General features: G+C 39.3%; 1 protein-coding gene across 1 annotated transcript in view; it reads left to right on the top strand.

The window, feature by feature from the left end:
- Window positions 1–14276: 14276 nt before the first annotated feature.
- Window positions 14277–25483, top strand: part of LOC101589622 (nuclear RNA export factor 2-like) — a 21115-nt gene continuing 9908 nt past the window's right edge. The window contains exons 1-8 of the mRNA XM_023703474.1: window positions 14277–14414; window positions 20096–20201; window positions 23863–24043; window positions 24264–24417; window positions 24700–24783; window positions 24893–24997; window positions 25105–25185; window positions 25308–25377. Coding sequence (XP_023559242.1) covers window positions 14277–14414; window positions 20096–20201; window positions 23863–24043; window positions 24264–24417; window positions 24700–24783; window positions 24893–24997; window positions 25105–25185; window positions 25308–25377 — 919 coding nt within the window. The remainder of the gene's footprint in view (window positions 14415–20095; window positions 20202–23862; window positions 24044–24263; window positions 24418–24699; window positions 24784–24892; window positions 24998–25104; window positions 25186–25307; window positions 25378–25483) is intronic.

The following is a 25483-nucleotide window of genomic DNA, read 5'->3' as shown; positions in this document are numbered from 1 at the left end:
CAAGTGGTTAGGATAGATATATAGTTGCATTCTCTTAATGAATAGAATGATTTGTTGTAATGGTGTTTGTAAATAGGATCACAAGTCCACTTCTTGTACCGCAATTAACCACTAAGAAGAATATATGCAGTGTAATATTTGTTGAAACTGTACTTCTGATTGGATTTGAAACTGTCTCATTGCTATCTGTTTATCAATAAAACTTTGAAAAAAAATTTATTCTTTCAAAGGATCAACTCTTTGATTCATTTTTCTTTATATTGTTTTCTTCATCTCCTTTGCATTTATTTCTGCTCTAATCTTTATAATGTCCTGCCTTCTTTGTGGTTTGGGCTTGACTTGTTCCTCTTTTTCTAGGAGCTTGAGATGCAGCATAAGACTATTTGCTTGGGTTTGTTCGCTTGTTCTGTTTTTCTTTTCTTTTTTTTTTTTAGAAATATTTTTTATTTTTTGTATTTTAGGGAAGTGTCTATAGGATGTTTAGGGGTCTCACTACTAGATCTCACTTGTAGTGATCTACCTGTTTACAGCCTCCCAAGAGCTGAGATTACAGGTGTGCGCCACCACGCCCAGTCTTTGTTCTGTTTTTCTAATGTGTGAATTTACCACTATAAATTTCTCTCTTAAGACTGCTTTCTTTGTATCCCACATGTGCTGCTGAGTCATATCTGCCTTTTTGTTTGATTGCAAATATTGTTTAATTTCTTCATTAATTTCATCTGTGACGCACTGGTTCTTTAGGCGATTGTCATGCATGCTCTATGTGCTAGGTCATGGTCTGTTTTGGAGAATATCCCATGTGCAGCTGAGAAAGATGTGTATTCTGACTTTGCAGTGTGAAACACTCTGTAAAGGTCTATAAAGTTCGTTTCTTCACAAGTTTGGTTTAGTTCTGTTATTTCTTTGCTGATTTTTTTTTTTTTTTTTTTTTTGCCTAATTGATCTATTCCTTTGTGGCCATGCCATGTTAAAGACCCCCATTAAAATAGTGTTATTGCTCATTTGATTATTATTTTTTTATACCAAGTATTGAACTCAGGACCTTGCACTTGCCAAGCTTCATTTGCTTTTTCATATGTTAAAATTTGTCTTATGTAGGTGAGTGCTTCTACATTGTGTGCATATGTATTTATAATGGTTATCTCTTCCTCTTGAAGGTTTCCCCTAACTAGTGTGTATTGACCCTCTTTATATCTTTTAATCATTCTTCATTTGAAATTTATATTGTCAGCAATGATAACAGCTACCCCTGCTTTTCTCTGAGTTCCTGGTGTATAGAGTATTGTTTCCAATCCTTTGACTTTAAGTCTGTGAATTTCCTTTTGAGTTAAATGCGTTTCTTATATACAACGTATTGTTGAATTTTGTTTCTTAGTCCACTCTGTCAGTTTATTTTGATTTGTAAACTGACACCATTTGCATTGATGCTTATAATTGATTTATGTTATCTTTTTCATGTTATTTTTCTGCTAGAGGTTCTGTACTTTTGCACTCTTTCTAATTACTTGCTCCATGTGGTGGTACTTTTCTGTTGTTCTCTAAGGCGTGGTTGTTTCTGTCTATAGAATATCTGTCAGTACTTTTTGTAGGGCTGGTGTGGTACTCATGAAATTCTTCAGTTCTTGTCATGGAAGAATCTTATCTCGCCATTGAATTTGGTTGATTATTTTGCAGGATACATCAATCTGGTTTGAAGTTATTTTCTTTCAGGACCTGATATATTTTGCTCCAAGCTCTTTTTGATTTGATGGTTTGTGTTGAGAAATATGGTGTTATTCTGATGGACTTTCCATTATAGGTGGTCTGTTTCTTCTAACAGCGTTTGTTATTCTTTTTTTTTTTTGCTGAATTTCTGAGATTTTTATTATGTGTCTAGGTGTAGATTTATTTTGCTTATGATTATTTGAAGTTCTGTATCCCTTGTTTAACTGTATGTCAGATTCTTTTCTCTCGTTTGGAAAAATTTTTGTGACTACTTTTTATGTCATTTATGCTGTCTCCTGCTATTTGCAACCCACCCAAAACAAGTCCAAGAGACAATGACAAATAGTCTTTTTATGTCATTTGTGCTGTCTCCTGCTGTTTCATTGACATCTGTTCTTACATTGTTTTCGTTTGTGTCATCTTGTAGCTGCTGAATTTGTTATTTCCTGGTTCCTCATTAATTTTAAGAAAATTTTCCTTTCACATTCATTAGCTGCACCAGTGTCTTTGAGTTCCAAAAGTCTGTCTTAAGTTTTGCTCAAGCAATTTTGCCAGTTTTAATGGAATTATTAATTTCCTGGATATGTTTGAATTTGTCTCATCAATTGTAATTTTTTCCTATATTGTTTGTTCATTGTCCATCATTTTTCTCTTCTCTATTTTTGTAATGTATGTCTTCTTCAGCTGTTCTGAGGGATTCTTTCATAATTGTTGTCATTTCTTTTTTTCTTGAGAGATTATTTCTGATTGTATTTCTTTTATAGGCTGGTGGACTTGTTTCTTTACTTCAGTTGCTGTCAGTTGCGAAATTTCAGGTGTGTGTGACTTCTACATTCTTCTGTGTCTTTGTCTCTTGGACTTGTTTTGGGTGGGCTGGTGGATTGAGATTGCCTTTTTCTCTTTCGTTTCAGCATTTCTGAAGCTCCCAGTGATCACCTGAACTCAGCAGTGGTGGGAGACGAGTGGGTTATGAGACATTAATGTTCCTGCTACAGTGGGTGCAGCACAGTAGGACTCAGCAAGGCTCTTACTATTGATGGGGGAGACCTGTGATGCTCAACAAAGCTTCTGTGTAAGCAGTGTGCATGGGCCAGACTCACCAGGATCCCTTGGCCACTTGGTGTCCTCCTAAGTTTTTAGATGGTGTGACTGGGCATCAGCATATTTGCTGCACCTACGTGCTGGAGCCCATGGTTTGCCATTCCCAAGGAACTCACAGTTGTCCAGCAATCTCCTAAGTTCTCAGGTGGTGGGCCTGGGTGCTAGCACAACCACTGTGTCTGTGCATTGTATATTGTTCTTTTTGTCTCCACTTTATCACTTTCAGTTAAAATCTTCATTATCCTTTTCTGTCTTTTTGGGTAACTTTTGATTTTTCTTGCTTTTTCCAGAACACCAAGTTGCATCCTTAGGTTATTTGTTTGATATCATTCTGATTTTTTTTCTTAGTATTTATCTATCAGTTTCCTTTTCAGAACTGCCTTAACTGTATTGCAGAGATCGGGGATGTGGTGTTTTTGTTTCTGTTTGTTTGAAGGAATTGTAAACATGCTCATCCCTTGATTTCTTGGATGAGCTCATTGATCATTCACAAGTGAACTGTTTAATCTTTATGTGTCTGCATAAATTCTGCACGTTTTTTTCTTTTATTTATTTTTTTTCTTCAGTATCAGGGATCAGATTCAGGACCTTGTGCTTTTCCAGCCAGGTGCTTACACTGCTGAGCTATATCCCCAGCCCCCTTACTTACGTTTTTCAGTTTGATTATTTCATCATCTTTTGAGATGGAAAAGGTTATTTAGATTTGTTTTGTATTTCTTTTATTTATTTATTTATTTTTTTTTGTGGAACCGGGGATTAAACTCAGACCCTTGTGCTTGCCAGGCAAGCGCATATTCTACTGAGCTATCTCCCTGGCCCGGTTTTGTATTTCTTAAAACTTCCTGTATAGCTGTAATAGCTAACTGATTGTGTCAACTTGAGTAAGAAATGTTCAACTAAATTGGATTAGCATAGTTCTGGGTGGGGCTGAGGGATTTACAATAGATAGATTACTCTACCTGCGTGCGAGTGACTGCAACCAATAGGCTTGCCACCTGAATGGAATAAAAGGGAAAAAAAGAAGGAAGGTTCGCTTCTCTTTCTTTGGAGCTCTAGTCCTCATGTTCATCTGGGACATCATCTTCTGGTTTCCAGCATTGATTACTTATCATTCAATTGCAGATTCTTCAGCCTCTGGCACAGACCCTTCACCCTTCCATCACACACCCTTCAGTCTCCTGATACAGATTTTCATGGGATACCAGACTGAGCTCCAGGTCTTGCACTGCATTATTTGGATGTCTAGCATACAGTCAGACCTTTTGCACTTTTCTATACATGACTTTGCAGGCAGCTGTTGTAAGGCAATCTTACCAGTATTATATACTTGTATATCTTGCATTAAATTTGTTTCTCTAGTGAGCCCTGACTGATGCATTGACTGTAAATATGATGTACTGCGGACAGCATTCAATAGGCTGGTAAACAAATATGCGTTCTCTTCACTTGTATGGACAAGATTGTTTAGACTACTTGGTCTATGGTATAGTTCATGTCTAATCTCTCTTTGTTGATTTTTCTTCTGGATTACATATCTGTTGGTGAGAGTGAAGTTTTGAATCCACCCACTATCATGGTATAGAGTCTTTGCATTCCTTTGATTTGAGTGGTGTTTGTGTAATGAAATTGGGCGGTCCAGTGGTCATTGTATAGCTATATACAATTGTGATATTTTTCTGGATTAGTCCTTTGACCAAAGCATAGTGGCCTTCTTTGTCTCTTCTGACTCCATTTGCAAAGAGTGTAATTTTCTAGTCTTTCCCTTTCAGTGTGTTTATGGCTTTGTTGCTAAGATCCGTTGTTTGAGGGTAGCAAACAATTGGTACTGGCTTCTTAATCTAATCTTCATTTCTGAGTCCTTTGTATGAGCAATTAGGATTATTTATATTCTGAGTTTTTTAAGAAAAGTCATACTAATTCCTGTCATTGTGTTATTTTTCTACTGTTGTTTGTCTACTCGTCGTCTTTTGTACATAGCACTCCTTTATCTGTTGCAGGGCCTGCGTAGGGATCACAAATTCATTTAAATTATTATTTTATTATTTTAATGCATCTGGTTGTTACAGAGTCTCACTATACAGATTGGACTCATAGTGATCCTCCTATCTTGAGCCTCCCCAGTGCTGGGATTACAGGAGTATGCCACTACGCTTGGACTCTGTGGCTGGCTCAGCCTGCCCTGGGGGCAGGGCTAGCAGGGCTTGTGGTACAGGCATCAAACCATGGTCTCTGAGCTTGCCTACACAGGTACTTTAGTCCACTGAACTATCTCACCAAACCCTCATTGAAGTTTCATTTATTGTTATTATTATTATTATATTTATTTATTTATTTGGCAGTACTGGGGATTGAACTCAGGCCCTTGCACTTGCCAGGGAAGCGGTTATTCTACTGAGCCATCTCCCTGGCCCTGAAATTACATTTATTTTAAAAGCTCTTTTTTCTCCTATAGTTCTGAAGGATACTTGTACTATAAGTAGCAAACTTGGTTGTCGATTAATTTCCTGTAGGGCATGAAATACATAGATATCTTCATGTCCTCTTAACCTTGAAAGTTTCTGTCAGAGGATGTATTCATTCTAATAGATATATCTTTATAAGTAACTAGGTGTTGCTCTCTTGCAATTTTCAAATCTTTTTCTTTATTTTATACTCTTGGTATTTTCTCCGTATAAGAGGAAACAGGTTATTTTCTGGTTATACCTGTTTTGGGCTTATAAATGCCTTCTATACCTAGGTATCAATAAATTTTCCAAGATCTTGGAACTTTTCTGCTTTCATTTCACTGAATAGATTTTCTATATTTTCCCAACATGTTTTTTTTTTCATTTATGTATTTTAATACAGGGTCTCACTACACAGCTTAGACTTGTTTACAGACTCATCACGCCCTGGGGGTAGGTCTGGCACAACATGCAGGATCAACTATCAAACCCTAGTCCCTGTGCTTGCCAAAGCAGGTGTTTAGTCTGCTAAGATATCTCACCGGCCCCTTCTTCACAACATCTTTTACAATAAAAATTCATAAGCTTGGCCTTTTAACTGTTTTCCAGATTGCTTCAATGCTGTGTGTACCACTTCTTTTTTCCTTAGTGTCTGAGTAATTTGTGAGTCTCATCTTCATGCCCTGAGATTCTAATTTTCTTTTTCTTTTTTTAAATTGATTTTGTTGAGAAACAAATAGCAATGAGACAGTTTCAAAACCGATTAGGAGGGCAGTTTCAAAAATTAGTATATTGCATATTGTTGTCTTTGTAGTGTTATTCATAGTACAAGATGCAGACATGATATCCTGTCCAAACACTATTAGTACAAATATTTCTTCTCAGTGAATTAAGAGAAAGTAGCTGTATATCTGTCCTATTTTTTATATACAGATACAAAATGATCCTTCATTTATATCCCCTTTTTTTGTCAATTACTGCTATACTGTCTCTCAAGCAAACGTTTGTCTAATTTTATTTGATCCACTCTATAAGCTGAAGTTTTCTATAGTTTTCGTCATTTAACTTTAAATGGGAACTTTTAATGTAGAAGTTTGGTGTCACATAGACCAAAATGTGTAAAAATTTAAGTGTAAGGATTTATAAAGAACCCATTATTCAACTTACATTCTTCACAGTGTGAGATTATGGTGACTAATACACAATGATATGTGATTACAAGAAACACTGCATGTAGTTTTGGTATAGTATGAAAAAAGTATGTGATTGTTTCACTGACCAGTGTGTACACACACACACGCATACATTGTAGTATACATTGTTGTAACATGTATATCTATATATCTATAGCATATTACTATATGTATTTTTTCAAGGAAATATTTATAACTACATTTTGAAGTACAAATGTAGTTGATATGGTAAAAAGCAATATTTGGAAAATTGAAATCTGTTGTTATAGTTGAAAATAATCATATGTTGATTTTTTATCTTTAAATAGTCTTTCTGTGGAGGATGATTTCACACTGTTCTGCATTTGTGTAATAACAAATGACATTTCTTGTTTAAATGCCCCATATGGAATCCCTTGTTTCCCACGCTTCTCCATCTTTTTCCTGCAGGAAGTTCCCTTTGTGCATTTCTTTACCATATAACTCTGCATTTTAAGCTGTGGCATTACCCAGCATTAATCCTGTTATCTAGTCTTGGAACATTACCTTGTTTTGAGGGATGGGTATATTGAATACTTTGACAGGTAGCACTGTATGCAACAGTTTCCCTTTCCCAGTGCATGACATTGACAATAAAGTTATCTGGAGTTAAGCCAATGAATGCCACAAAGGAATGAACACAAATACCTTTTGAATAGAGCTTCCATAATATCAGCTAAATCTGATGTTTCCCTCTATATGCTGTTGCTATGTAAGGTACTTTGCTTTCTGAAAGAAATTTGATCCAGGGTTTCTAGTCCTATGTAGCATACTTGTTTGAGTAAAATGAGCATACTTGAGCATGTAAGCTTAATAGCATCACAGCTATTCTGTTCCTCTCCTTTCTGTCTTTTCCGCTTTACCTACAACCACTCTTTCTTGAGCCACTAGTACTTAACTCCAAAACTTGCACCGTATATTTACCACAAAATTGAAGGGTCAATGAAGCAAAAGTATTCATGTTTAATTCTGGGAAATCATACACAAGATAAATGGATTATCAACTTGCCTCACCTAAATAAATACAGTACCTTCCAACTTCTGTGCCTAAACCTGATCCCTGGCATCACAACTTTATCCATAAAATTCTATTCTCTCCTTTGTGTGTTTATAGTACAGGCTTACCCCACTGATGTAACTTTTAAAAAGATTATTAGAAAATTGATAATCATCTCAGGCAAGCAGTGTACCTGATGATAGGAGCACAATCTGAGTTACAGAATAGTTACAAATAGAACCGCAGAAATCAGGTGGAGCTCAGTCGTCATCTAAAATGTGTAATTTTCAGTTGAGCATAGAGTTCCTAGAGTAATTCTTCCTTGTTTTCTGGTTCTCACAGGTTCATCTGTATAGAAGTACAGGAACTAGGATTGGGACATGTATCAAATCTTGAAGTAGGATTGCATCTATGAATGCATATTGTTGCTTTCTAAACATAACTTAAAATTTCATAGGAGGCTCTAACATAAATATGTGGCTCATTTTTATTTATTAATTTTTGGTTTTTGAAATTTTTATTTTTGTATTTACATGCTCACATGTACATCTCCAGAGGGAACTCTGAATCACTGCTTTGCACAAACACTCTTTTCTCTCCTTGATTTTTATTTAGAAATTTCGGTTGCCTTTCACAGTATTAGAACCAGATAGATAACATGTCATCTTTGTTAGGACAGTCAGCGTTAACTTTAGTGGAAATTTTAGTCTGTTATACGTTCTGAGACTTATTTTTGTAAGAGTGTCATGCTACAGCACCCTAGAAAAGTAATCCATATGCTGGCATAGCATTGTTCACCTGGGTCAGCAAATCAGAAAGACTACATCCAATTTGTTTGGACCTACAGATAGAGATACAGTTTATTACACAAATAATTGAAAGTGGTGTTTGTGAAGCTGCAATTTGAAAAAAAGTCTGGCAATATATAGTAGATTGTTCTTTTCCTTTTCCTGGTATTTCTAGAGACAGTCAGGATGTAAATACAGTAAAAATGAGCTAATTTGAGATTCCCCTAAATTATAATTTCCATAATTCTGGCAGAGTCAGGTATGATACGTAAATGACTTTCTAATAATTGATTTTATTCTTTATAATCTGTGGATTCAGTGCCTTTTAATTGTATAATAATTTTATTTTTCTCGTTTTGTGTTTTTGCATTATTTTTGCCTGAGTAAAGATATAAAATCACTGCTGCATATAAAATTACATAGAAACAAAGGAAATAAGTAATTAGTATTGAGATAATATAAGCATCATGTAAAAAATGAGTGTGTAGGGCCGGCCAAATAGCTCAGTGGATTAAAGCACCTGCTTAGGCAAATGCAGCGGCCTGGAGTTTGAGCCCCTGGCCTGCTCTGCTAGCCCTGCCCCCAGGGCATGCTGAGACAACAATTGAAACTGGGAGTGGTGTCACATGCCTGTAATCTCAGCACTTGGGAGACTGTAAACAAGAGGATCACTACAGGTCTGATCTATGCAGTGAGACCCTGTAGACCCTGTCCTAAATACAAAAAAAGTGTGTGCAAATGTCTCCCTTTAGCAAAGGATTGAAAATTCTTTTCTCAATAAACAAGTGAAGTACTGAAGTATTAATGTTTTATATGCTTTAGCTCTGAAGACATTAAGTCGAAATCAGATTGCTTTACGGTTACCAATTTTAAAATATTTTCCTGCTATATCAAAGATACACTATGGTTTTTAATAAAAAGCAGTAGCATAAACTAATGAACATGGAAACAAATGACCTCATCATATATTTCTGGGGGTATAATCTTTTAAAAGAAATATTGTGTTTGAATATCATCTTTAATCTATGGACCATACAACTAAGCATTTTTTCCTTATTCATTGACAAGGGTTGACACTAAAATTAATGTGATTAGTTGAGTCATGAAAGATTACATATTACAATTTGCTTAATTTGATTTTTCCAATGTCTGCACACATTTTCTGAATTCAGGCTAGCAAGAATATGTATAGATGTTGGCTCAATGTAGAATTTACATGTAAAAATAGTTTTAAAATGAAACTGAATATTTCATTTTTCTTGCACATCTAAAGAACAAAAGAGCAACAATTTCATGTCATCCTTTCCATACATTCTGCATTTTCTTATGAAAAATTCATGACAGCAAACAGTGAATAGCATGAGTTACATTTTGTTTTGTAACATAAGTTATATTTTAACAGAAGAAAAGAGTACATAGGAAAGTGTGGCCTCAGGAAAGATAAGAGAAACATTTTAATATATTCAGGCAAACTAATGAAAGCTTCTTGATTTATCAGAGAAATTAATCATTTACCTATGTTGTAGTACATAAAATGGTGAGAAAGGTGAAGAAAAATAACCTGATCATGTATGAGAAAGATCTCTTCAAATTATGAAGAATAAAACCAAAACTCCCCAAGGAAGAAAATGGACAGAATATAGCCTTTTTTAAAAATATGGAAAATGCTTAAGAGAGAAAAAAATGATTTTTTTAGATCTAAAAGAAGTGTCTTCCAGCCTTAGACACATATACACATGTAAAATCACTACCTGTAGTACAAGTTTCCTCAGATTATGGGGCTTAAAACAGTAAGCTAAGGGCTTGAGAACAGCACAGGGAGGAGAAGGGGCTGGCTAGAAGTGAGTGCAAGAGTTTTTAAGTGTGGAGGAACTTTTCTACAACTTTTCTACACCTCCCAGAGGAAAGAGTCTGTGGCTGAGGGAGGGCAGCAAGGGCTGGGGGTGGAGGCTGCCTGAGCAGGGACAGGTGGCTTGGGGCAGTGGGGGAGGGGGGCAGTGTGGGTGTGCACTGTAGGGGTGTAGGGATGCTTGTGTGCCTTTGTTTGAGTCCAGAAAGGATTGATTCTGGACTCACTCTCAGGATCTACTGGTGGTAAAGAGTGAGGGAAGGAGGGCAAAGCACTGGGGCTGGGGTCAGGGAGGTAGAGGGCCATAGTCCCTGGCTTTAGCCATCTGGCAAGAGCATGACACTGAACCTGATGGGACAGGCCTCCCTCCCTCACCCTTTGAGTACAACCTACCTCTTTGCCTATCACCCTTCCCAATTCACTGTCCGTTGGGTAGGATACCCTCCTTTCCCAGTCCTCTGCCTGTTTTTTTTAAAGTACCCTAGAGACCTCTTACATGCAAGTCCAGGAGTTGTTTACACAAATAATTCTGAATCCAGTTTCAGTCTCTGCCCCTTGTTTGATGTTAGAAGGGTTCTCTTTGTTCCTAGGACTTTACTGGTTCACAAATATAAGCTCAGGGAATTAGTAGTATTGCAAGGGAGGTGGACAGAAGAAAGGGAACTGGAGAAGAGGAGAGAAGGGAAGTTTTTTTAACAGTTGGATATTTCAACAGAAATGCCATGGTAGCCATGATGTAAAGATTCAGAATCATTACACTTAATGTGAAGGTCATTAGTTGCACAAAGTACATTTGAAAATGAGGAGGGAGGCAGTCTATCTGTTCTTAGGATCTCTGAATGGTTTAAAGCAGTTTATTACTCAATTGGCTTGTGCTTTTCTCCCTGCTTTCCTAAGCATTCTTAGACTTCACCAAACTTCATTTTCTTCATGGGGAAAATTATAGTGAATAAATTTAAGAAAAGTACTGAGGAGAATCATAGCTGATTAATTTGCTATATCATGAAAATGGAATGGGATGGGTAAAACTGAGCCAAAAGCAAGATTGTGCTTACCACAACAGGGTGGTAAATACTGTTTCATAGGTGGTTGATTAATATTGTCAGTTGTGATATTGTTATGATATAAAAAGCTGAGTGATGCATTCTCTTTTTCTCTCATTTCTGCATCTCAAAGTCTCTTCTGCAAAACCGTGGAGCCAAGAGACGACAACAGCAAAATGTTTTCTAAGGAAAAGATGTCTGAGACACACAGAGATACAGGTAAGTAAATTTCCATAAATGTAGATTCTTTCTTTAGATAATGCACTAATATGTAACAGGAATCTCCAAGGGAGATACAGATTCCCAACCCCTTGGGCATGGAATATTTTCCCAGAAAGCCTTCGAGATACTAGTGTTTTTCAGAAAGTGTTTCAAAAAATCTTGTTCAAACTAGTGAGAAACTTTCACCACCTTTAAACCATGTGGTGCTCTTTAATAAGAAAACTGGTGTGCGTTTTTCTTAGAATTATTGCCTGTACATTTCACTGAGACATTACTTAGTGCTCCTGAGTTTATCTTATTGCATTACACAGGTTCTCTTCTGTTTGAATCATGTTTTTCCTTCCTTAGAAGTATCCTTCATTTATATATACATGCTTCTGCTAGTACGGGGGCAAAAATAACCACATCAATTAAGACATCAGGAAGTATTATCTGTGGCATCAAATGAAGTGTCTCCCTGGTGAGCACAGGACCCAACTTGTCTGTTGGGATGAGCAGGACTGATAACTGCTCATTTTATTGGAGTAATCCACAGTTTTTAAAACCTGTCTTTTTATAGTTAAATAACCACAGCTACCATAGTTTGAGATGCTGTTCTGTGGCAAGCACAGTGATAGCTTTGTCATGTAGTGTATTCATATCCCTATCAGAACAAGCCTGAGAAGCTTTTAACTTAATTTACATATGATTCAGGAGGGGTTGGGTCATACCTCAGTTATAGGCAGACCCCACATGGGAGTGGCTTAATGCACACTCTAGCAGCATGTCCAGGGCACATGGCATGGTAGATGTTGGGACTTTAAGTTTCTCCTGATGGAATAGTTAGGCCACTCAAACTTAGGGAACAGCCATTGTCTAGAATGTAATTGGTCACTCTCTGTATGAGAGGGAAGAAAGCCCCAGAACATGTCAAAACTGGTAAGCTAGTCTAGGACTAGCACAGGACGTGCACAGTTGCTTGGCTAGAGTTCATCGCTCACACACACACTACCCAATCAAAGGCAATTGGGAGCTGCCATTCTACCTGGGCAGTGCCTGGAACAAAGGACCATGGGAAGCCTTGGTGAACAGCACCACTGTGCACTATAGACAGTGCAAGCCCAGGGAGCTTAAGGACTCACATCCATCACAGAGGCCATGTGACAAAACTTGGGTTTGAATACAGACAGGAATGATTGAAAAGTCAGTGTCCTTTCTGTTCCTTCCACAGCGCATGCCATGCTCTTAAGTGAGATTCAAATGTGTTTATAACAAAAACTCCTTTACCTCTGTGACAGAATTTCCTCTTTTTTAACCATGCAACATTCCAATAGTTGCATCGATTAGATAGATATGATGACATTGGTTGGTCAAAACATGGATCGTGACAAGCCTCAGGGCTTTTCCTAACAACAGAATACATTGGATGCTAGCCTACCCATTGTATTCAAGGATGAAAATTATAAAAAATATACCTGATGGTAGATGAAAGGACTGGTGATTGATCGTTTTCTTAGTAAAAACTATATTGAGTCTTTCCATGTTGTCAGGGAAAAATAACAAATTAAGAGCACACATTAAGTGGAACTGGTAGTACACGAGATACAGCTCAACAAAAAAGACCAATGTCAGTGTTTTGCAAAGGGGATAGCGATAAACCCTCTGGGAGCATGGGTGGATAAAACTAGAGTGAAGGCACAGACAATCCACAGAGGGTGGCATGCTTGCAGTTACACAAAACCCTGAGTAGGTAAGATAATAAAGTTATGCTTATAATTTTAAACTTCAGATTAGGTATATAAAATCCCAAGGGAAAATATAACTTTGAAAACTGAAGTAGAAAAACATTAACATTGCTAAAGGTATTCTTTACAAGTGATACATGTCATGGCAAAATCACTAGGCAATATCATTTAATTACATTCATGGAAAATATTCAGATACATCCACAGAAAAACAAAACCAACCATGACTGAAAAAAAGATAATGCATCTTGAGTGAATTGTGTTCAGTTCCAATACAGGAAGTTTGTTCATCATTTGAGAGAGGTTCGTTGTGTTATTTAAAGTAATACCTGAGCAGTAGAAGGAGGAGGGGATGATTTTCACGAAAGACTCACTAAAAACACACACACAGTAAATCAGCCAGTCAGAATTGTACACTACTGCCCACCAAATCAGAAAGAACACTATTTCTTTCAACTTCCCACCAGGGTTAAAGCAATAATGCACACCAAATATCACTCTTAGTAGGGAAACATTAAGTATTCCTTTTAAAATATGAATTGGATGAGTCCTATGAAGATCCCTTTTCGACATCACTGCAAACAAACCTGCTGCAATAAGATATATACTGTAGCTGGCAGCTTGGTAAGGGTATGTCACATACCTGCATATCTAGAGATGTAAATTAATACAAGTGCAAACATGGAAATAAAAATGGTCTATGTGGTTGTCATCATCTAAACCTCAACAGAGCCCCCAGAATATTGAAATTAAGACAAACTAGGGCCAATGAGGTAGTTCAGTGGACTAAGCGCCTGCATAAGCAAGTCTGGGAATGGGGTTTAATTTGCACATGCCAGGCCTAGCCCCAGGTGCACTAAACTGGTGAAGGAGTCTGGGCGTGGTAGTGCTCATCTCTAATCCCAGTGCTGGGGAGACTGAAAACAGGAGGAATTACTATGAGTTCCTAAGCTGCATAGTGAGATACTGCGTGTGTGTGTGTGTGTGTGTGTGTGTGTGTGTGTGTGTGTGTGTATGTGTGTGTATGCACACGTACACACACACACACTAAGAGGAAGACATACAGGTATTTTGTGGTACACAATTTGTCACCTTTTGTCACTTGAAAGGAAGTATTTGCTGTCAGTGAACAGGTGGACCAGGCAGGTGCTTTGAGCAATGCTAGTGACACTCCTGTCCCCATGGCATTGAGCATGGAGTTTGAGGAGGGTGTTACCATATTGAAGTGCTTCGAAGTGATAGACTTCAGTGGCCCCAGTGAAGGTGAGATGTTGTGCCATTGTCGTAGTCTCCCCCGTTTTATGGATGATGATGGGACCCTGGAGTCAGAGGTGCAAAAGAGCCATTTAATCATCAGGGTCGCGCAAGGTGCTGTTACGTAGGTAAGCAGCAAAGCTAGAAGGGTAGCATAATGAATGGGCCGACCTACAGGGATCTTTGAAACTGGCTGGTTGGTGCATAGGTTCCCTAGATCTTGGAATATCCAGGCATTTTCATAGGCTTGCATTTGATCCATTTAAAAATAAGTACAACGTAAAGGGCATTTCATATCAGGCAGTTTATTTTTAAAATAAATGCAGTAATTAAGAACAAAACTATAAGGTGCCTTTGCCTTTCAAAGATCAGAAACTGCCTCTCATTCTCCTTGCACACCTGGCCCAAAGCCCATTCATAGAAGGATCTACTGCAGAAGACCCCACAATGAAGTCACAAAGAGCTAGAGTCAGACATGCTCCCAGGCTTAGCCAGTGGAACATACACTCATCTTTATGCACCACCTGGAGCTTTCTCTGCACACACTTGGCCTAAGCCAGAGCTCATCACACTTTTCCGGAGCGGGCCTTGTCATGCATTCTGGATGCTTTCATGCCAGTTAGTTCCCACAGAAGTTCTTCAGCTCTGCCTATGTAGGGCCAAAGCAGCCAGAGCTACAGCGTGAATGTGGCTGGTGTCTAGTGAAGGTTTCTGGACATGACCCTCAAACAGTTTCCATGCATCTGGAAACAGGACTTGTCTCACTACCTGTGCAAGCATTTCCATATAACAAACATTCTTAGAATTCAGGCTACACAACAAGAAGCTGAGAGATTTTGTCTACACAGCATACTTCATAGACACTTCCACCGTCGATTCAAAACTAGTAAGCCCATTAGGTCTCTAAGAAAGCCCTGATCATCAAGCAGAAAGACGTGGTAGCTATCCCTATCATCTTCTGACAAGCATAGGTCACAAAAACTCTTGGACATGGCCGTTTGCAACCTTGATTGCATGGTGCCATGATGTGGTGAGTGTAAATAGTGAGCTTGCTTGTTCTGAACCCGATTCTGCCTTGTGTTCTGGGCACAGCCTCATCCTGATGAGTTTTGCAATCTCTGCTAGTAGCTATAATGCACATTTGGGTTGACAACTACCTGATCCTTTTAAATGATGAGAGTTCAATTATTGCCCAGTATTTAAAGCTTTTAAAATTATGGCTTTGGAAAAATAATGTTCAGATTACAACAGATAGACAGCTATAGTGGAAATGTAAGAAAAGGAATGCTCTTGTACAAAATTGAAAAGAATAGTGGAAGGAGCAAGGATGTTGAAAAGTGTGGTAGTAAAGCATTGGTCACTGCAGGTTGGTTGAAGGATGAAACTAAACTACTGGCAAACCTAGAACAAGGGTAGGACTCGAGCAAGTGTTCTGTGGACCAGGGCTGATTCCTCAATGAAGCACCTACTGCTGAGCACAGTCACAAGCTGGGATCACCAAGGAAGGGACAAGTCAGTTTCAGCACATCCCATGATGTGCTCTGTGGGAAAAGAAACAGAACAGAACCAAACAAAAGCAGGAAAAGGCTGAAATCCACTTTCAGATGTGATTTCTCCAGGGAGATAAAGGAGAAACAAAAGAGAACGTTACACCCATTAAACCAAAGCACTAGAGACTGTCCAAGAACGATGGTTTTGAACTAAAGACCTAGGTTTTGTTCCCCTTGAAATTTCATTCAAACAGTGGCATTGAGGATAAACAACATTTGGTCTATCTGCAGGGGGAGCACACAGCTCACTCCAGCATGGGGGCCACTGGTTCACCACCACTGCAATGCATATATTGAGCTAGGATCTCAGAGGAAAGAGGCAAGAATGTGCGTAAATCTGCAAAGCATTATTCTCAGACACAAAGGAGCACAGGGTTTGCAATTCCATTCATAGGAAGTCATAGAAGTGGAAACAACGTATTATCTCCTGAGTGTAAGAACATAAAGCAGTAAAAATCTGAATACGTATTGTTTTCTTTAAATAATTTTATTAAGAAAAAAATAGCAGTGAGACAGTTTCAAAACCGATTACTAGCACAGTTTCAATAATTAATACATTGCTTATTGTTGTCTTAGTGGTTATTCATTACAAGATGTGGACATGATATCCTGTCAACAAACACCATTAGAACACATCTCTCCATTCATTGAATTAAAAGAATGCAGCTGTATATCTTTCTAACTATTTTGAATATACAGATACAAAATGGTCATTCATTTGCATCTCCTTTTTTTGGTTAGTTTTGTCAGTGAAGCATATTCCATTGTCATTTAAATATTGTAGGTGTGTGAATTCAGCAAAATATTCCAATATAGTCCAGTAGTGCATAATAGTAGTGAGTTTTCCGTAAGACTGGAAATGTCAGAAATTGTTGACTTGAGCCTTTTACAGCTTAGCATATTAATATGGCCTTTTTATAGTTTGTTTTTATAATTTTCTGCTGGATGGTTAAGACTAAGATAAGACAAGACCTATATAACAAGAAACATAACTTTTGCATCTGATAAGGTCAGTCAGATACCCTCAGGATTTACCCTGAAACCCTGTACTGCAGTTTGTAGATCCTTTGTCAGTGTCAGCCATGTGGATGAGTCACTGCCATTGCTTGGCCAAATTGCTCTCCGTGAAAGCCTGACAAAATGTTTTCTCTCCATATGACTTTCCTTAGGCACACTGTACATCATCGATCACTTTCCTCTCTGGCCCTATAATCTCCTTGATCAGAAAATTTGGGATACCATTGAGTTACATGATGTTACAGTATAGGTTCTCCTATGTCCTGAGAATTCACTGACCTTGAAAGGCTAGGACCAAAATGTTGACTGTACCTGCAGCCCTTCTTTTTCTCTCACTTTTGTTCTGCAAACTTAGGTTGTTAACCCTTCAGAAGAGAAGTTTATTATTATTACCCTACAACATAGGCAGTTGAGCTTAACCTTACTATCGGTCTGAATAGCAAACATGTTAGGCATAACATGGAACAGGTATTTCTGATGAAGTTTTGATATGTTAAACTTTAAGTCCCTACAGCATATGAAGAAAAAATTTTTTAAAATTCACAATATTTAAAAAATAGAAATAAACGATTACATATTTTTACACAGAAATTTAGAAATCTAACCATGTATATATATCATTGTAGCAGGACACTCCTGTGACATTTTTTGTCTCTTGTTTTCATTTTTTACCCCTTACTTTTAAACAAACATTTACTTGAGAGATAGTATGGCAGTAATTGGTATCACAGAACAACCAGTACATATTTAGCAGAACAGAATGACAGGCATAGCCCTACCATTACACATTGTTTTCTTCAGTGAAGTTGCTTAGTTCACAGGTATCAACATACATAGAGAATCTTCAGCAGGTTTTTGAAACTAGCAGTGAATCCGTAGGATTCTCACCCTGACTAACTATATGTGCTGAATCCATATTGTGAAAGGGAAAGAAAATGTTTGAAGAGAAGAAACACCTGGGATGAGGGCAAGGAGAAAAAACCAAAAAGCAATGTATATCCATATACATAAGATAACTTGAATAATTACATGCTCATTTCTGCTGGTCTACTGAAAGTAGCAGTTAATGATTAATTTTTTTCTCCCTCTTATTTTTAACTTTTTTAACCAATGTTGCATGCCTACATGTGGTAATCTGAAAAACTAAATTGTGGAAAACAATATGTGATTTAACAAACAGTTGAATTCCTGTCATTTCGTGTAGTGAAATTTGGTATTGTTTATAGTGATTTTTGCTACGTTTATTCTCTTTAAAAAAAAAAAAAACAGGGCTGACCAGATAGCTCAGCAAGTTAAGGTGCCTGCAAGCAGGTACAGGGACCTGGAGTTCAATCCAAGGGCCTGCCATGCCAACCCCACCCCCGGGGCACACTGAGACACCAGTTGAGACTGAGCATGATGGTGTGTGCCTGTAATCCCAGCTCTTGGGAGGTTGTAAACAGGCGGATCACTGTGAGTCTGATCTAGTGGCGAGACGCTAAACACCCTGTAGACCCTTCCCTAGAATACAAAAAACAAAACAAACAAAAATAAAACCACTAAGACAAAGTAACATAGTGCAGGTGAAGTCCTACATTGGGCCAGGAGCAAAGAAAAGTTTAAATGCCAACTTTTCTTGTGTGTGATGCATGTTCTGTGCTTGGATTGAGGTGGTGGTTATACCAGATCTGTGATTTTTGCATGTGAGGTTCTTGGATCAGGAGAATCTGGGTGAATCTTTGAAAGAAAGGTAGCTCTTTTATCAGAGAGAGGGTATTCACATCTGATTACCAGTAATAAACTGGAAAATACTGTATAGTGATATCAATCAGAATAGTACTTTCTAGTGATTTTCTGCAAGGATGGCAAATCCCCAACACAGGCCTAAACATGCTTTCGAACCAGTAAAGCACAGATGTGAAACCGTAAGTCTCTTTCCTCCCTACCATTAACTGCTCCTTTCAGTAGACCAGCAGGAATCAGCAGAACAATTGTGCAAGCTATCTTATGCATATACATATCTATTGCTTTTTCCCTCACTTTGACACAGATAACATTCTCCCCTGTTCCTTTGATAGACTTTTTCGTGTTTCTGTTACATACAAATACCATGACTCTGATATTATCTTCTGAGGAAACACACCATAGTACCCAGTGTTGTAACCTAACATAGATTTCTTTCAGCTGGTGTCAGGTGTTGGGGTGAATATTCTGTCTTAGTACTTGTAGCCAGTCTCTTGAAAGTGAGGCATTCCTGAAATAATACGGTTTTGCACAGAGATTGGAAATGGCAACTGAAGGACATTACTGGATCCTTCCATGTACTGTGTCCAGGGTCTGCTGATTTTATTTTTGCTCCCTTAATCTGTATGTCACACTTTTCCAGTGGGGCTGCCGTGTTTGCTGCTGCTATTTTGTACAATACATTAACAGTTGGTATGGTGGCCTGGTGCTATTTACCCAATCTGTTTTCATTCTCACTTCTAGGAGGACTAGATAGCAAGGGCTGCAGGTAATACATGTTCACCTCTTACTAAGTGTCAGAAGTTGTGCCACGTACTTGATCCCGTCCTAGCCAACATGATTATAGTATAGAGGCATTTCTCCAGACTCTTTCCATGTATTTTCACATAGTAACCCATTTCTCTTCTCCCAATAATCCCATGAGAATGAGGACAACAGCAGCAAACTGCCCCCTGTCCACGAAAACCAACACTCAAAAAATAAACACAGCAAGAACTTTCAGGACAGGAAGGTCATTTCCTTGGACTGTAGAATTCACATCAGGCTTCAAATCCTGACTTCATCTGACCTCAAACGTTATGCTCAAAATCAATCCCACGAAACTCTTTGTGGGGATTGAAGTGTAGTCTGGGCAGGACTCTGAATCTAGACAGCAGCAATGGATGGGACGCCAGAAAACCAAGCCCTGTGGCTCCCAGTTTTCTTCCCAAGAGACCCATAGGTGATTGCTGTTTCCCTGCACTGTGTCTCCATTTCTCTGACTGTGCTCGAACTGTTGTTCTGGGGTTCCACTTAAGGGTGGAATAGAGAGATGTGTATCTGCAGGATGAATTCACTTCCTCACAAGCATTTTCAGTGCCTGTTCTGTGGTCTTCTGAGCTCTTGCGCTGATGTTCCCAACCTGCAGATCTACCCTTTTCACTGTGTATGTCGAGAACTTGTGACATACCCTTCTTTTCCATCTATAGTTCATTCCAAGTTCAACCATTTCTACATTTGTCCTGAAAACTATCCACGTTGCTCTGACCCCATCATACTTGTGTCCCGAAGAGCTTGCCCAGCACAGCCATATGGGTATGTGTGCTTGTTTAAACAGAGAACATTCTGTATGACAAATGCAAAAAGTGACATGTGTGCATCGCAGAATTTCTTCTGCATCGTAGTATACATTCTAGGAAGGTAGGCTCCCAGTTAGGTGAAAAGTACTTGATGTCACTTTGTATCTTCAGGAAAACATCTCTCATATTTAGTTTTCTAAGATTGATTTTTAAAAGAACAGAAAAATAATAGATAAGACTTTATTTGCAATGATTTTTTTCAGCATTTTAGAGAAGGAGCTCACTACTAGATCAGACTCGTAGTAATTCTTTTTACTGTTTCCCAAGTGCTGGGAGTACAGAGGCATGCCACCATACCCAGCCTCAATTGTTGTCTCAGCATGCCCTGGGGGCAGTGCCGGCAAGGTAGGCCCAGGGATGGAACCCCTGGCCTCTGCATCAGCCTGCAGGTGCATTAATACGCTGATCTGTTTGGCCTGCCCTTAGATCAGAATTTAGAAACAAAACAATTAAAAACCAAAATGATATGTCTTCAAGGGTAGTTGTTAGAGTCCACATACCATCGAAAGTAATTAGAGTAAAAATATTACGCATTAACTGCTATATTAAAAATTATGTAAATTAGTAGTACAATCATCTTAGCTATACTGTGTATGTATACACGTTTCCACCTCCTATTTTCTCTTTTCCTCATCTTACTTTTCACTCTTTATATTTATTTTCAATCCCTTTTAGTATGCCAACTGTGCATTTCAGATTCAATTTAGTCTTTAAGGTTCTTTCAGGTCACACCAGTGAGACCATAGTATGTTTACACATGTGGGTCTGATTTATTTCACACACAAGTATATCCTGTAATTGTATCATTTAACGATAAAAGCCTCAAAGTTTATCTTGATTTATAGTTGAGTAATACTCACTTACATAAAAATACATCATTTCGTTATCTGTTATTCAACTTATGGGAATTTGTGTCGCTTCCAATATTTGTCTGTGACAAATTGTGGTGCTATAAACATGAGTGCAAATATATCACTGAAGTATAACATTTTCAGTTCTTCTAGAAAAATATACCGAAGGGTAATAGTTGGGTTGAATTGGACTTCTAAACTTAGCTTTTGAGGAGTTTCCACACTGAGGCAATGTTCACTCTCAATGATTCTGACTCTTTTCTGTACTCCATACATGGTGCATATGTCTTAACCTTCATTTCAATATATGACCCTCGGCTTTTGCTTAAGAGTTTTAATGGAACAAGTTGATTTCTTGGAATTCTCTAAATATACACAACATATTTTTCGTTATTATTTTAGAGAATCACTACAAACTCATTGTTTTTAAAGACATGGATGGATTGCAGTCCTGTGTTGTAAGACATTGGGCAGAGGACTATCAAGATTTCACATGAGCTTTCTTTTTTCCAATCACTCTTCCCTCTGTGTTGAAAATACATGGTAATGGAGGAGGTATAGAGAGATGATGATGACCAGGCTAGGGTGGAGGCCCTGAGGAGCTGAGGAACTGATGGACTCTGTGTGTATTTTCAAGGAGAGATCAGAGAATAACTGCACTGGTTGGAGGTGGACTGAGATTAAGAGAGAGCACTGAAGGCACACCCATGCCTTTGAGGCCCAGCAGGAAGAATGTGTTAGTCAGAAGGTCTACTTACTATACTCTCATTTCCAGCCCCTTTTTCCAATTGAGAGAAGTGCTGATGTTCACAGCAGGACTAACCAGACAGTGAGTCACACAGGGAAAGGGATGACCCACCTAGAGATCATCCCTAGTGCACTGCACAGTGATTGGGAGTGAGGCACATTCTGCTCCTCAGTGTGTCCAGAGGCATGGTGGAGTAATTAATGCATAAATTCTGCAGCTTACACAAACAGGGAAGCTTAAATGCTAGAGTCTCCAAGGAAGCTGGTTTGTGATGGTCTAGTTCACCTTAGTGCCCCTGCTTCTGAGAACACTAATATTGCTTTCTGCTAGTACATGGGTTTAGTCAGCTGTGCTCCAAATAAAATACCCATAGTGAGTTGGACTGTGGGAGAAAGACTCACTACTTCTGAGGAGTCAGAAGACTTCCAACAGCAGCAGACTTCCAACTCTTGGCACTAGGTGCATTAGATAGCTTGGTGGGCACGGTATGTGGGAGGGGATGGGAAATCCGAAACTTCATCTAAGAGGGATACAGGGTGAGCAATAACCAAAACGCTTTATAAATGTACTCAAGGCCAGGTGTCTGCATGGAAATGAGTGAGAAAGGGAGCACTACAGAGTGATAAGAGGATCAGAGGATCTGTCCTGCAGGAGGCCATAAGGGTCCCAAGTGTGTAACACCAAGCCAGAGTGTCAAAGTACATGAAGCAAACCCCAGTGGAGTTCAGGGGAGGAGAGCTGAATCCTCAGGGAGTGTAGGGGACTTGACCACCCTGTGCTCTAGAACTGTGGGACAGAACAACAACCAGGATATAGAAGATCTGAATAAGATGATACAATAATGGGATCTGAGCGACCTTATTAGCTGCTCCAACCAACAACAGCCGAATCCACTATTTCCTAAAGTATCGTGTAGCAATCAGAAAGATAGAGCTTGTTCTAGGCCCTGGAAACTACCCGCACAAATTTGAAAGGACTAAAGTTCTACAGAGTAGATTTCATGACCGTGTTGGTATCAGACGTGAAGAAGAATTAAGAGGAGACTTTCTAAACGTTTGGAAGCACACAGTACTTAATAGTCACTGTAGTGCATCACATCGCTCTGACCCATTTCATGGTGAAGCCAAGTTTAGGAAGAGTCCTCTCAGTTGAAAGCATTGCAAGTTGGGAAAAAAGGAAAGCTTGCTCTGGATAGCTCAAGCCCAGTATTCTTAAGGGTAAGGCTGGAAGCCGGGCATGGGGAATAGGGGTTGTGGGGGAAGGCAGAGACTGCGATGCTGCTGCTTCTGTTTCACCTGTCAATAATTATAGTACTGTAGGCACTGAAAGTACACGTTGGGCTGCGGAGATAGCTCTGTCGTCTACACGCTTACCTGGCAAGTGAAAGGACCTGGGTTCACTCCACAGTTCTTCAACCTGTATGCACCATGCTGACCACTGAAACTGGTCATCGTGGTTCCCATGTGTAATCCCAGTGCTTGGAAGGCTGAAACAGGAAGATCTCTACAAGTCCAAGCTGCATAGTGAGACCCATACCAAATAAATAAATAAATAAATAAATAAATAAATAAATAAATAAAAGTGCATTTTGCTAAATCTTCACTGAATCAGTTCGGAGGCTGAAATGATTGAGGAAGTGAGAGAGAGTTCAAGCTATTGGTGTTTGTGAGTTGTTAAGAGCGGAGAGACCTGCAAGAAGGCAGGAGTTGGGGTGCTGGCTATGTGTCGACAAGCCAATGACACACACACCCAGGTTCTTTGTCAGTCTTGTTCCACTTTTTAGGAGGTGCACCACGCTTGCTTCCTGCTCCAGAAACCTCTCTCCTGATTCTTCAGCAAGTGGGATAAGCTTCTCAAGTGTGGACAGGCAGAGCAGTTTGCTCTCTGGGGCTGGTGCAAGGGGTCCAGTGGGCAGCTTGGACATTTGCTTACCATGCCACATCGTTAGCTCACAATGTGATGTATGATATGTGGATCATGGTAATGTCTTTGAGTGTACATCTTATTTCACGTTTCAGAATATAGCAATGAAATCAGCGTCCTCCAAGGAAGGAAGAGATATAGTAGATTTTCCTGCAGTAATTTTGATGGGAGAATTACTCATTCTGAACATGGAGGACAGGGGCTTCTGCCTCCACCCTTCTACAACAATGAAGGGGACACCATGATGGATGGCCATGACAATCACCCACTACGATAGTAAGTGTTCAAGCACCCTAGTTTGCTGGTAGCAGGCCAACAGCGACACAACTCCTTCATTCCATGTAGTCTGCTCTTTCATCTCTCACTGGATAACTGAAGAATGATGGATGAGCACAATACCGTTTGAGCAGTTCTAGTCACACTCGTGCTATCAGTGATGGGAGGCTGTATAGAAGACATTGCATTTATGAACACTTTTCCTCTCACTCTTCACCAGCACACCTTATGAGAAAGGACACATCAGGAGGAGAAGGAGGGCATATGATACGAACAACATCCATATTAAACTGGAAAAAGATCTACAGGCTGAAAGAAGAGAGATAGAGGAGTACATGCAAAGTGGAATCATGGAGAACTGGTTCAAGGTCACAGTGAGTGTCTTGGCGAGGTCCACATTAGCTAGAGTGTGTGGAAACAAATACAATGAAGATTATGTTAACCATGATATGTTGGCTCCTGGGAGAAGAACCAGTAGATGGAGAGAAGGGGAGGTTAGTGTATCCATGTTGAAAACAGAAATAAGAATCATCTACTGTTCCTGTTAAGTCTTTTAAAGTGAGGTAGAGTGTTGGAAAAGAACACTGAGTTGGATCTGTTCTTTATCCTGATTCACTGTGGTTTCTCTTTTCCCTATTCCTTGATTTTACTGCTAGATTCCATTTGGCAGAAAATATGACAAAGCCTGGCTAATCAATTCAATCAAGACCCACTGCAGTGTCCCCTTCAGCCCAGTTGATGTAAGAGAGGATGGTGACAACAACCAAGGGACCCATGGGAGGGGGAGAGGTGTGGCACCTCAGGGTCATTTGTCCCTGACTCCACTGCTTCTTCCCTCTCTGCTTGTAGTTCCACTGCATCGGAACACGGGCCCTGTTCTTCGTCCAGCATGAGATCACTGCCTCTGCAATAAAGGAAGTCAGCAAGAAGATAAGTGATGAGGACAGCCTCAGGGTATGTGCTGGGGGGCATTCCTTGTGCTTGGTCTTGGAGCTGGTGAGTGGGCCAGGGGCTGATTGCTGGGTATTGTCTTTGAGATCGGGGGTCCTCTCCTTCCACAGATACCTATCTTTGTGAGTCGTTCTACTGCCCCTTACTCTGTGCAGAATAAGTTAACGAGCGGGCAAATGGAGCAACTCCAGGTAAGGTGGAGTCAAGCACTCAAAGCTGTGTACCCACTTCAAACACACTTCTTACTCCAGCTGGTAGCGTTCTTCTCACTGTGAGGAACATAGCCGCACAACCACTCTCTCTGTCTTTGCAGTTGGCCTTGCGGAAACGATATGATGTGTCTCAGCAGGCTCTCAACCTTGAGAGGCTCCGTTTTGACCCAGGTATGAATGACCCACAGTACCTCTAGGCCAGCAGAGTGCAAAATGATCTGCCTGGGAAGCAGGAAGGGCAACTTGCAGAACGTCTGTACTGATGCTGGTCCAGCCA

Source organism: Octodon degus, unplaced genomic scaffold, assembly GCF_000260255.1.
Source record: "Octodon degus isolate 3935 unplaced genomic scaffold, OctDeg1.0 scaffold00171, whole genome shotgun sequence".
Taxonomy (NCBI): domain Eukaryota; kingdom Metazoa; phylum Chordata; class Mammalia; order Rodentia; family Octodontidae; genus Octodon; species Octodon degus.
Note: the sequence above shows the minus strand (reverse complement) of the source record. Positions and strands in the feature narration are given on the sequence as shown.